Here is a 12,596-nt window from a genome sequence, read left to right as displayed (position 1 = left end):
CCAAAATATGCAAAACATTTTTTTTTTAAATATTAGATAGTATTATTACATTAAATTGTTAAATTATTTTTTAAATTTTAAAATGTGAACGACCGCCTACTATATCGAAAATTTTTATCGGCTGAAACTGCTTTCCACATCACACGATCTTGTTGAAGCATATGTAAATAACGTGATTTGTCCCGGATTTAATGTACAAGTACCTAATATTAACATCTTTTTTTTCTGTTTTATAATCACCGTTTATAATGTTACACACTTTTAGAAATGTTTTGAATCCCTTATTCTCTTTTAGTATTAAGTTCATTTTAGTTTAAAACGGTATAATATATTTACGATAATTCGGCAAATAAACCATTAAATTTAGACGTTTATTAAATAAATATCAGTTAAAATTAACAAGACACTCAACAATTTATATATATGCAATTATATGCATTATGTTCAAAACATGCAAAAATATGGAAAAAAAAATTGTATTATTTAATCAAGAATGAGCCAAATCATAGATATATCTGACAACCAATCAATTTGGACCTAAGGAAAAAACATGCAAATTCATAGAAACTCTTGCCCTATTGAATAATGATTAACGAGTAATGACTATGATTTTAATAAAATACATATTACTTAAATAAAATGTTTTTGTGCTTATACGCTACTTAGTACATAAATTATTATTAGGTGAAAAACTATTATTTTCGTTGTGATAAAAATTTAATCTATCGAAATTGTTGTCCTCAATAAATTTATCTTTTCCTTAATTTATTTTAATAATTCTCAATTATTGCTCAAGTGTTTATTCATTTATTTTCTTTACTTATCACTATTTCGAGACGTTATTCATCTATTTTATACCACTAAATTATTATAAAATCGAATTTAATCTCAAATTTTCATTTTTAATTCTATATATTATCAATATTATTATTATTATTATTTAATTATCTATTAATTTACACCTAAACAGATCTTTTTTTACAGAGTACATATTAAAAGTATTCTCTTTAAACAATATATTAAATAGAAATAAAGGACTTAAAAAAAATCTATGTTTACTAAAAAATATTCAAATATTTATTATCAAATATATAATTGATTAAAATGTCATTCGGTAATCCGCAATAATCAATACACTAATACACACCTTCACAAACAACCGCATAAATAAATAGGTACTTTGCACTTAAAATTAAAATAATTGAATAAAAATTGAATATTAAATACTTTCTTTAGTAAACAGTTACAAACATTACAAATGTAAATAAATTAAATGTTATATAAATCGGCATGAAGTTGCACTAAGAAATTCTGTAGTTTACTAAGTTCACATATTAAACAAGTAATATTTATGTGAGTCCTGCTGGGCGATATGAATATCATGATTACTTTCTACGGTTATGACAAAAATGTTTTGAGAACTATACCTGGGTCTATTCTAAGGATTTTTCTAAACAATTCATTAAATTCCCTCTACTTCTCTATTACTGGTCACATTTATACCTCTACTCTAAACATAAAAATATTTAAATACCATTATTTTTATAAATATAATAAAAATATATTAATAAGCGCGTGTAATTAGATGTGATTAATTAACATTGCAAAATGAATATATTTTGACTAAAAAATGTTCAATATAGTTTTTAATATACAATTTTATTGAGTAATATAATTATAAAAAATAAGTTTTAATTATACCTAAGAACGCAATATAATGTGGCATGTTAAATAGAAAAGTACAACAAAAATATATTTTTCTTCAATACAATTTAAAATATCAAAACTATTCAAAATCTTAACTTTAACTAAAATTTTTTATTTTTATTTTTTTTTTTTGTCGTATTTTCTTCTGCGTGTACTGGATCACACGTACATAAAATTATGTTTATGATCGATGTAAGCAAGTCTAGGTAATCGACTTCCAAAAAATAATCTTTAAAATCATACATATAATTGGTGTAAAAATTTAATATTTATTATTTTAAATTTTAAAATCAGTCCACTAACATGTACATAATTCCAACTTAATAGGTGGTTTTCGAAAAATATAATTTTCAAACCATTTCACCAACTTCCTCACCCGTAATATCAATATGACTGGGGAGTAGATTTATATGCAAATGTATATATGCATTGGAATAAGCTTTATGAAATATGATGAGAATTGTCTCCGATTTACATCATTCTTCTTAATATAATACTCGTTTTATTATGCATTTATCAATGTTATTACCTGTTAAACTACAAACTTTTTAAGAGCATATTATTTATAGCATCTATTTTGTTTTTCATTGTATTTTCATGTTCACAGGCACATATTTATAAAATTACAAATGGTTCTAAAGCCAAAACATTTGATAAAAGATCCTGACTTGAAGGTTGGGACATAAACAACAACATAAAAATGTATTTACAACGGCCCAAATATATTTAAAAATTCACAGACAAAGCTCAACAGCGTCTTACTTTATACCCTGCAGGGCTGCAGTATTCTTATTTTTTTTCTGTATGTCTTAAAATCTTATATGCATTATAAATTGATTAATACGTATAAATCTATATGTACATATTTTAATGTTCTATGATTAAAGAGATTACGTTTCAGTCTTCAATGGTTATTATTTAAAATGAAAACCGAAAACGTATCAAAAATGTGTAAACAAATTTTGGTATAGATAAAAGGTCTCCAAACTATAATATAAATAGTATCTAACTTTATAGTAACAACTTTAAACAAATGTATTCAATGTATTATGAGAATGGTGAAAGAACGTTTAATGTACACATTGCTCGGAAAATTTGAATCATTAAAACAAAAAAATTATTTTTGGTGCAATTTTTTTTATTAAACATATTATTAATAAAAATTATACAATATTTATGAAATTAACATGCATGTATGTATCTATATTGTATAATGTGTATATATTGTTAATTACAATTGTATTATAATATATCAGAATATTTTAAAACAATTATAACAATGATAAAAATGATATATTATAGGTATCTTAAATAATGGCACAATGCATTTGTTTATTACTCAACATGAAGCCCAACATTTTCCAGCCTGATCTGATTGCCGTTTACATTGTTTTTGCGGGTCATCTAAGTATTTTAAATCAACCGGGAACAAATCGTTACAAATAATTTTACATGGGTTTGAGGGAGGAGGATTTTTTACAACTGAAGAACCTATGAGTTTAAACAAATTCCCTTCTTTAATAAATATTTTCGAGTCGAGTTTCACTGGTCTAGTGGGAAAATCATTTTTATCGTTCATGGCATATGTCGCCTTAACGCCGTAATATATTTCTTTACCCGCGTAATTGGCAGACACATCAATAATACCTTCAACGTGATGACTCCAATAACCGGTATTACAATTAGGGTTCTGTGATATAATATTCTGATCATGATAAGAACCACCCAATTTATGGGCTATAATATGTCCCGCGTGGTCTTTAAATGTCACACCGTTGATGATTTCGCTAAAGATTCTTGCCGGGATAAAATTGTGTCTGTCGCGTCTTCTGCCACTTTTAGCAAGAACATCCGGTGTTATTTGAACGCAGGACACAATAACTCTATTAGTAGTGACACCAGGCCTGGTTCGTTCTAAAAATATCTGATTTGGTGCCCAAAATCTACTTGGTGTATTAGATCCTAAAGGTCCTTCATAAGGTATATTATCAGCTTCCCAAAAAGTTGACTCATCTACTGCAAAAATACCAAGTATTTGTCTAGGACATCTAAAATCATTAAGACAGTAAGATATATCTACCAACACCAAAAAAGTAAAAATGAAATAAGCGAAAAATTGATTAGTTAACATGATTGAAAAGTATCACAACAATCTCAAAAATGATAATGTTATTATTAGAATCTATAGTTCAAATGTTTGTATAGCAATAGGATGGTTCTTCTTATGTCGATGAAAAATACTTCCAATTGCGTAGATATGTCAACTGCTGTGATGATATGTATGTTAACCGCAAATATCCTTTGATACTGGTTGATAACAAATGAAACACACATGTAAAAAAATAAAATATATATAAACATAAGTATAAAAATTATAGTTTAAGAGGACGCTCTACACCTACGTGTGTTGTCTCTGTCATGCAAAAAAAATAAAATATAACAAAAACTGTTTTGCGCTGTATAGTGGTTCTATACATAACCACTGAGGCTATAGTGATAGTTATTACACCGAATTGGTATACAACATGTAGTTGAGAACATTATCTGTGAAATATCGTTATTATTTTATCGGAATCACTTATTTAAGAAAAAAGTTCAAATTGTATCAAAATCCATTACTTCTGTGTTTTTCAAACTCGAATAACTTTTTCTGTAGTTTCAGAATTAGACAAATTTAAACGATATTTCACATCCCAAGTTCCCCTTTATATGTGGTGAAAATATCGTTTCTTAGTTATGACTTGTAATGAATCAAAAATATACTTATTTTAAAATTTTTATTGTATATATCGATGTATTTTTTTCGTTTTTTTTAGAAATTTTTCAAATATATAATCGTCTATTATAATATAAAAAAAAAAAATATTATATTTTTATTGTTTCGAATTAATATCGAAATAAATTAATAAGTTTACTTTTAGGTAAAAACGGTTTTCTCAAATATGACTTAAGGTCAATAATCGGGGAAATAAAATAAGATAATATAAGATAAATTCTGAAATACATTTTAAATAATTAATTAAATTTTTTTTTTTTGCTACTCTTTTATTCATATTTTAACATAATATTAGTGCATAGATTTAAACATATTTAAGATTTTTTAGTGCATATTTGGTTGGTTTTTAATGCATATAAATCCGCACACTATATTATTACGAACGGTGTTCAATAACTATGCTGGTCGTGAGTATATATTTAAACTAAAAGACCGTCCAACTCAACAAATTTTCTTTGGCTTAAATTATAGTTCATACGATGACGAATAAAATGATACCACTAAAATTCGTATGTGAAAATCCGTTCACGAGTTACGGTGAATTTTGACATGGCTCGTGACGAATTCGTTCGCCGCGGTGGCGGCCATACAAAATACACGGCAATATTTGTCTATTTTTTATTTATCGTAATACAACTGCTAATGAACTTATTTTTTTTTCGAATGAACTAATCAAATGTATTTAAGTCAGTACGTAATGATCTTTTTATTCGTATAACTATATCACATTTTGATTTAATATTAATGAAATAATAACAATTATATTATACAGTATAATACACCGCCGTCATAACTCATAAGAGTACTGCTAGTCGCTAGATAGTTTTATAATATTATGCAAGCCCTCGACCACATCTAGTATTAGCTACGAGTTAATACTAAAATAGCTAGTTTACACGTAAAAAATCTATAGGTATACGATGTCACTATCGTCTAAACACTATTAAACACGATTACTGCAGTGAATATAATATATTATGGTAAATGCGTAATATAATTTACTTAAGTGTTATTTTTTTCTAAAAGATTAAAGCAAAATGTGATATAATTATACGAACGTAAAGATTATGAGGTACTGTTAAATATATTTGATTAGTTCATTCGAAAAAAGATTAAGTTCAATTGACTCTATACTATTTATAACGGTAATAGAATAGTTTTTGAATTTTTTGAGTACGGTGGTTCTTTAAGTACATTATACGGTTGCCTAGATCTGCGTGTATTTTAATTATATAATTTTAATAACTATGGTCCATGGATTATTATAACAATATATCTTAATATCTTTAATTTCTTACCTTAATATTCTTGGTTTGGTAGTTGATGGTTTGTAATATATTGATGAAAAAATTGAAGAGAGATACACTTTTTAGCAAAGGCCAGAATGAAAGTGAATCGTATGTTGGAATGGATAGTGAGTAGAGTGTAGAGCACTATATATATTAGTACAAAATATATTATATAACAATATTGATGATGTATGAAATGTGGAATTATGGACGTGGAGTTTGGTTGCGTAACGTGAATATCATTACAAAATTTGTTCGTTTTGACAATAAGTGACACTTTTTCAATTATAGTGTACACTGAAGCGTTTTTTTTTTTTGGAAAAGTGTCAGCGTACACACTGTTTGTATTGAAATAGTGTGGGCTTAGTGTGTACACTCAGAGGTCCGTGTGCAAAATTTATTTGGAGGTCCCAAATTAGTATTATTGTTTTTTACTTGTTTTTTGTATTACTTAATTCCCTGCAGCGTCCAGACGCGGCGTCTAGCGTCAACTATCGGTCTGAACTCTGAACATATAGTAAGCGTCTAGACTCGGCGTCATGGTGCTGTGCTGTTCCACTCTTTGACGCTGCGACGAAACCGTACCTTTAAGTCAACAATTTTAATTAACTCGAGCCCTGAACGCATTATTCTTATTAGCAATGATACTCTGCAAAAGCGTAAAATATATTTTTGGTAGCCCAAAAATAATCTTTATTGCCTGATAATATATTATACCCGTTACACTAAGTTTGAGGTTAAAATTGGACGTTCATTTTATTTTCTAATTTCTCAAATACATAGTGTTTTTATATTTCAAAAAACCAGTGTTCTAGTTCATTTGAAATTTAGTGTAATTGTATCGTATATTTTATAATAACAAATTACGATAGCAGACAGCGGTTGATAACCATTCGAGATATCTATACAGTATACGTATGCCTAATATAAAATAGGTACCTATCAACTTACATCAAATGAGTTTTTCAATAACTATACTCTAGTCTTAGAACAGTGTATATAATTTATTATAAGAATTTATCATTAGTCGTTTTATTTTTATTGATTGAAGACTGTTTGAAATTCGAGCAAAATATTTTAAATCATTCACCAGATATACAGTCCGCCTATATCAGTTGGTGTATGCGCTACGTTCAAGTGTGGTGTTCAATTAATAATGAATACTGAATAGGGCTAGCATTTCTATGCACTAAAAAATAGTTAAATATGCGTTTTATTCACCAAAATATGCAAAACATTTTTTTTTTAAATATTAGATAGTATTATTACATTAAATTGTTAAATTATTTTTTAAATTTTAAAATGTGAACGACCGCCTACTATATCGAAAATTTTTATCGGCTGAAACTGCTTTCCACATCACACGATCTTGTTGAAGCATATGTAAATAACGTGATTTGTCCCGGATTTAATGTACAAGTACCTAATATTAACATCTTTTTTTTCTGTTTTATAATCACCGTTTATAATGTTACACACTTTTAGAAATGTTTTGAATCCCTTATTCTCTTTTAGTATTAAGTTCATTTTAGTTTAAAACGGTATAATATATTTACGATAATTCGGCAAATAAACCATTAAATTTAGACGTTTATTAAATAAATATCAGTTAAAATTAACAAGACACTCAACAATTTATATATATGCAATTATATGCATTATGTTCAAAACATGCAAAAATATGGAAAAAAAAATTGTATTATTTAATCAAGAATGAGCCAAATCATAGATATATCTGACAACCAATCAATTTGGACCTAAGGAAAAAACATGCAAATTCATAGAAACTCTTGCCCTATTGAATAATGATTAACGAGTAATGACTATGATTTTAATAAAATACATATTACTTAAATAAAATGTTTTTGTGCTTATACGCTACTTAGTACATAAATTATTATTAGGTGAAAAACTATTATTTTCGTTGTGATAAAAATTTAATCTATCGAAATTGTTGTCCTCAATAAATTTATCTTTTCCTTAATTTATTTTAATAATTCTCAATTATTGCTCAAGTGTTTATTCATTTATTTTCTTTACTTATCACTATTTCGAGACGTTATTCATCTATTTTATACCACTAAATTATTATAAAATCGAATTTAATCTCAAATTTTCATTTTTAATTCTATATATTATCAATATTATTATTATTATTATTTAATTATCTATTAATTTACACCTAAACAGATCTTTTTTTACAGAGTACATATTAAAAGTATTCTCTTTAAACAATATATTAAATAGAAATAAAGGACTTAAAAAAAATCTATGTTTACTAAAAAATATTCAAATATTTATTATCAAATATATAATTGATTAAAATGTCATTCGGTAATCCGCAATAATCAATACACTAATACACACCTTCACAAACAACCGCATAAATAAATAGGTACTTTGCACTTAAAATTAAAATAATTGAATAAAAATTGAATATTAAATACTTTCTTTAGTAAACAGTTACAAACATTACAAATGTAAATAAATTAAATGTTATATAAATCGGCATGAAGTTGCACTAAGAAATTCTGTAGTTTACTAAGTTCACATATTAAACAAGTAATATTTATGTGAGTCCTGCTGGGCGATATGAATATCATGATTACTTTCTACGGTTATGACAAAAATGTTTTGAGAACTATACCTGGGTCTATTCTAAGGATTTTTCTAAACAATTCATTAAATTCCCTCTACTTCTCTATTACTGGTCACATTTATACCTCTACTCTAAACATAAAAATATTTAAATACCATTATTTTTATAAATATAATAAAAATATATTAATAAGCGCGTGTAATTAGATGTGATTAATTAACATTGCAAAATGAATATATTTTGACTAAAAAATGTTCAATATAGTTTTTAATATACAATTTTATTGAGTAATATAATTATAAAAAATAAGTTTTAATTATACCTAAGAACGCAATATAATGTGGCATGTTAAATAGAAAAGTACAACAAAAATATATTTTTCTTCAATACAATTTAAAATATCAAAACTATTCAAAATCTTAACTTTAACTAAAATTTTTTATTTTTATTTTTTTTTTTTGTCGTATTTTCTTCTGCGTGTACTGGATCACACGTACATAAAATTATGTTTATGATCGATGTAAGCAAGTCTAGGTAATCGACTTCCAAAAAATAATCTTTAAAATCATACATATAATTGGTGTAAAAATTTAATATTTATTATTTTAAATTTTAAAATCAGTCCACTAACATGTACATAATTCCAACTTAATAGGTGGTTTTCGAAAAATATAATTTTCAAACCATTTCACCAACTTCCTCACCTGTAATATCAATATGACTGGGGAGTAGATTTATATGCAAATGTATGTATCTATATTGTATAATGTGTATATATTGTTAATTACAATTGTATTATAATATACCAGAATATTTTAAAACAATTATAACAATGATAACAATTATATATTATAGGTATCTTAAATAATGGCACAATGTATTTGTTTATTACTCAACATGAAGCCCAACATTTTCCAGACTGATCTGATTGCCGTTTACATTGTTTTTGCGGGTCATCTAAATATTTTAAATCAACCGGAAAAAAATCGTTACAAATAATTTTACAAGGGTTTGAGGGAGGAGGATTTTTTACAACTGAAGAACCTATGAGTTTAAACAAATTCCCTTCTTTAATAAATATTTTCGATTCGAGTTTCACTGGTCTAGTGGGAAAATCATTTTTATCATTCATGGCATATGTCGCCTTAACGCCGTAATATATTTCTTTACCCGCGTAATTGGCAGACACATCAATAATACCTTCAACGTGATGACTCCAATAACCGTTATTACAATTAGGGTTCTGTGATATAATATTCTGATCATGATAAGAACCACCCAATTTATGGGCTATAATATGTCCCGCGTGGTCTTTATATGTCACACCGTTGATGATTTCGCTAAAGATTCTTGCCGGGATAAAATTGTGTCCGTCGCGTCTTCTGTTACTTTTAGCAAGAACTTCCGGTGTAATTTGAACGCAGGACACAATAACTCTATTAGTAGTGACACCAGGCCTGGTTCGTTCTAAAAATATCTGATTTGGTGCCCAAAATCTACTTGGTGTACTATCTCCTATAGATCCTTCATAAGGTATATTCTCAGCTTTCCAATAATTTGACTCATCTACTGCAAAAATACCAAGTATTTGTCTAGGACATCTAAAATCATTAAGACAGTAAGATATATCTACCAACACCAAAAAAGTAAAAATGAAATAAGCGAAAAATTGATTAGTTAACATGATTGAAAAGTATCACAACAATCTCAAAAATGATAATGTTATTATTAGAATCTGTAGTTCAAATGTTTGTATAGCAATAGGATGGTTCTTCTTATGTCGATGAAAAATACTTCCAATTGCGTAGATATGTCAACTGCTGTGATGATATGTATGCAAACCGCAAATATCCTTTGATACTGGTTGATAACAAATGAAACACACATGTAAAAAAATAAAATATATATAAACATAAGTATAAAAATTATAGTTTTAAGAGGACGCTCTACACCTACGTGTGTTGTCTCTGTCATGCAAAAAATATAAACTATAACAAAAACTGTTTTGCGCTGTATAGTGGTTCTATACATAACCACTGAGACTATAGTGATAGTTATTACACCAAATTGGTATACAACATGTAGTTGAGAACATTATCTGTGAAATATCGTTGTTATTTTATTGGAATCACTTATTTAAGAAAAAAGTTCAAATTGTATCAAAATCCATTACTTCTGTGTTTTTCAAACTCGAATAACTTTTTCTGTAGTTTCAGCATTTGATAAATTAAAACGATATTTTCACCACATATAAAGTTCCCCTTTATATGTTGTGAAAATATCGTCTCTTAGTTATGCCTTGTAATGAATCAAAAATATACTTGTACACTGCATTTTATGATACTTTACCTTATAATATTATAGTTAATTACAAGTGGTTTAAGTTAAATATCTTTAAAAACAAATAAATGGCCCATTGGCTAGGAATGTTGACTTTCCTAGCCTCTTCGTTTATTAAATATTAAAACCAATAGGTATATTATTATTTATTACCAAAGTGCGGATTAGTATGCTTTTGTTAATTGTGTTATATGATAAATTGATAAGTGATTACAACATTTGTTTCATGGTATAACGATTTAAAAAATAGAACTATTTTATGTATATTTTTGCATATTTTTACGTTTTTCTATTGTAACAACTTATTTTACAATTTTTATTGTATATTTCGATGTTTTTGAAATTTTTCAAATATATAATCGTCTATTATAATATAAAAAAAAAAAATATTATATTTTTATTGTTTCGATTAAAATATCGAAATAAATTAATAAGTTTACTTTTAGGTAAAAACGGTTTTCTCAAATATGACTTTAGGTCAATAATCGGGGAAATAAAATAAGATAATATAAGATAAATTCTGAAATACATTTTAAATAATTAATTAAATTTTTTTTTTTTTTGCTACTCTTTTATTCATATTTTAAACTCAATATTAGTGCATAGATTTAAACATATTTAAGATTTTTTAGTGCATATTTGGTTGGTTTTTAATGCATATAAATCCGCACACTATATTATTACGAACGGTGTTCAAGAACTATGCTGGTCGTGAGTATATATTTAAACTAAAAGGACCGTCCAACTCAAACAATTTTCTTTGGCTTAAATTATAGTTCATACGATGACGAATAAAATGATACCACTAAAATTCGTATGTGACAATCCGTTCACGAGTTACGGTGAATTTTGACATGGCTCGTGACGAATTCGTTCGCCGCGGTGGCGGCCATACAAAATACACGGCAATATTTGTCTATTTTTTATTTATCGTAATTCAACTGCTAATGAACTTATTTTTTTTTCGAATGAACTAATCAAATGTATTTAAGTCTGTACGTAATGATCTTTTTATTCGTATAACTATATCACATTTTGATTTAATATTAATGAAATAATAACAATTATATTATACAGTATAATACACCGCCGTCATAACTCATAAGAGTACTGCTAGTCGCTAGATAGTTTTATAATATTATGCAAGCCCTCGACCACATCTAGTATTAGCTACGAGTTAATACTAAAATAGCTAGTTTACACGTAAAAAATCTATAGGTATACGATGTCACTATCGTCTAAACACTATTAAACACGATTACTGCAGTGAATATAATATATTATGGTAAATGCGTAATATAATTTACTTAAGTGTTATTTTTTTCTAAAAGATTAAAGCAAAATGTGATATAATTATACGAACGTAAAGATTATGAGGTACTGTTAAATATATTTGATTAGTTCATTCGAAAAAGATTAAGTTCAATTGACTCTATACTATTTATAACGGTAATAGAATAATTTTTGAATTTTTTGAGTACGGTGGTTCTTTAAGTACATTATACGGTTGCCTAGATCTGCGTGTATTTTAATTATATAATTTTAATAACTATGGTCCATGGATTATTATAACAATATATCTTAATATCTTTAATTTCTTACCTTAATATTCTTGGTTTGGTAGTTGATGGTTTGTAATATATTGATGAAAAAATTGAAGAGAGATACACTTTTTAGCAAAGGCCAGAATGAAAGTGAATCGTATGTTGGAATGGATAGTGAGTAGAGTGTAGAGCACTACACTAATAAGTGACACTTTTTCCATTATAGTGTACACTGAAGCGTTTTTTTTTTTTGGAAAAGTGCCAGCGTACACACTGTTTGTATTGAAATAGTGTGGGCTTAGTGTGTACACTCAAAGGTCCGTGTGCAAAATTTATTTGGA

The 12,596-nt window shown here is 26.8% G+C and overlaps 2 protein-coding genes across 2 annotated transcripts; both read right to left on the bottom strand.

Moving 5' to 3' along the window:
* Positions 1-3,003: 3,003 nt before the first annotated feature.
* LOC113558924 lies at positions 3,004-5,917 on the bottom strand. Its single transcript, XM_026964506.1, has 2 exons — positions 5,782-5,917; positions 3,004-4,014 (listed from the first exon to the last, which is right to left on the bottom strand). Exon 2 carries the CDS (start codon positions 3,836-3,838, stop codon positions 3,047-3,049), a length of 792 nt encoding a protein of 263 aa, XP_026820307.1. The 5' UTR covers positions 3,839-4,014; positions 5,782-5,917; the 3' UTR covers positions 3,004-3,046.
* Positions 5,918-8,686: 2,769 nt separating this feature from the next.
* On the bottom strand, positions 8,687-12,468 carry LOC113558923. Its single transcript, XM_026964505.1, has 2 exons — positions 12,314-12,468; positions 8,687-10,231 (listed from the first exon to the last, which is right to left on the bottom strand). Exon 2 carries the CDS (start codon positions 10,053-10,055, stop codon positions 9,264-9,266), a length of 792 nt encoding a protein of 263 aa, XP_026820306.1. The 5' UTR covers positions 10,056-10,231; positions 12,314-12,468; the 3' UTR covers positions 8,687-9,263.
* Positions 12,469-12,596: the final 128 nt, after the last annotated feature.

Source organism: Rhopalosiphum maidis, chromosome 3 (assembly GCF_003676215.2).
Source record: "Rhopalosiphum maidis isolate BTI-1 chromosome 3, ASM367621v3, whole genome shotgun sequence".
Lineage (NCBI taxonomy): Eukaryota > Metazoa > Arthropoda > Insecta > Hemiptera > Aphididae > Rhopalosiphum > Rhopalosiphum maidis.
The sequence above is the reverse complement of the archived record's forward strand: the minus strand, read 5'-3'. Positions and strand labels throughout refer to the sequence as shown.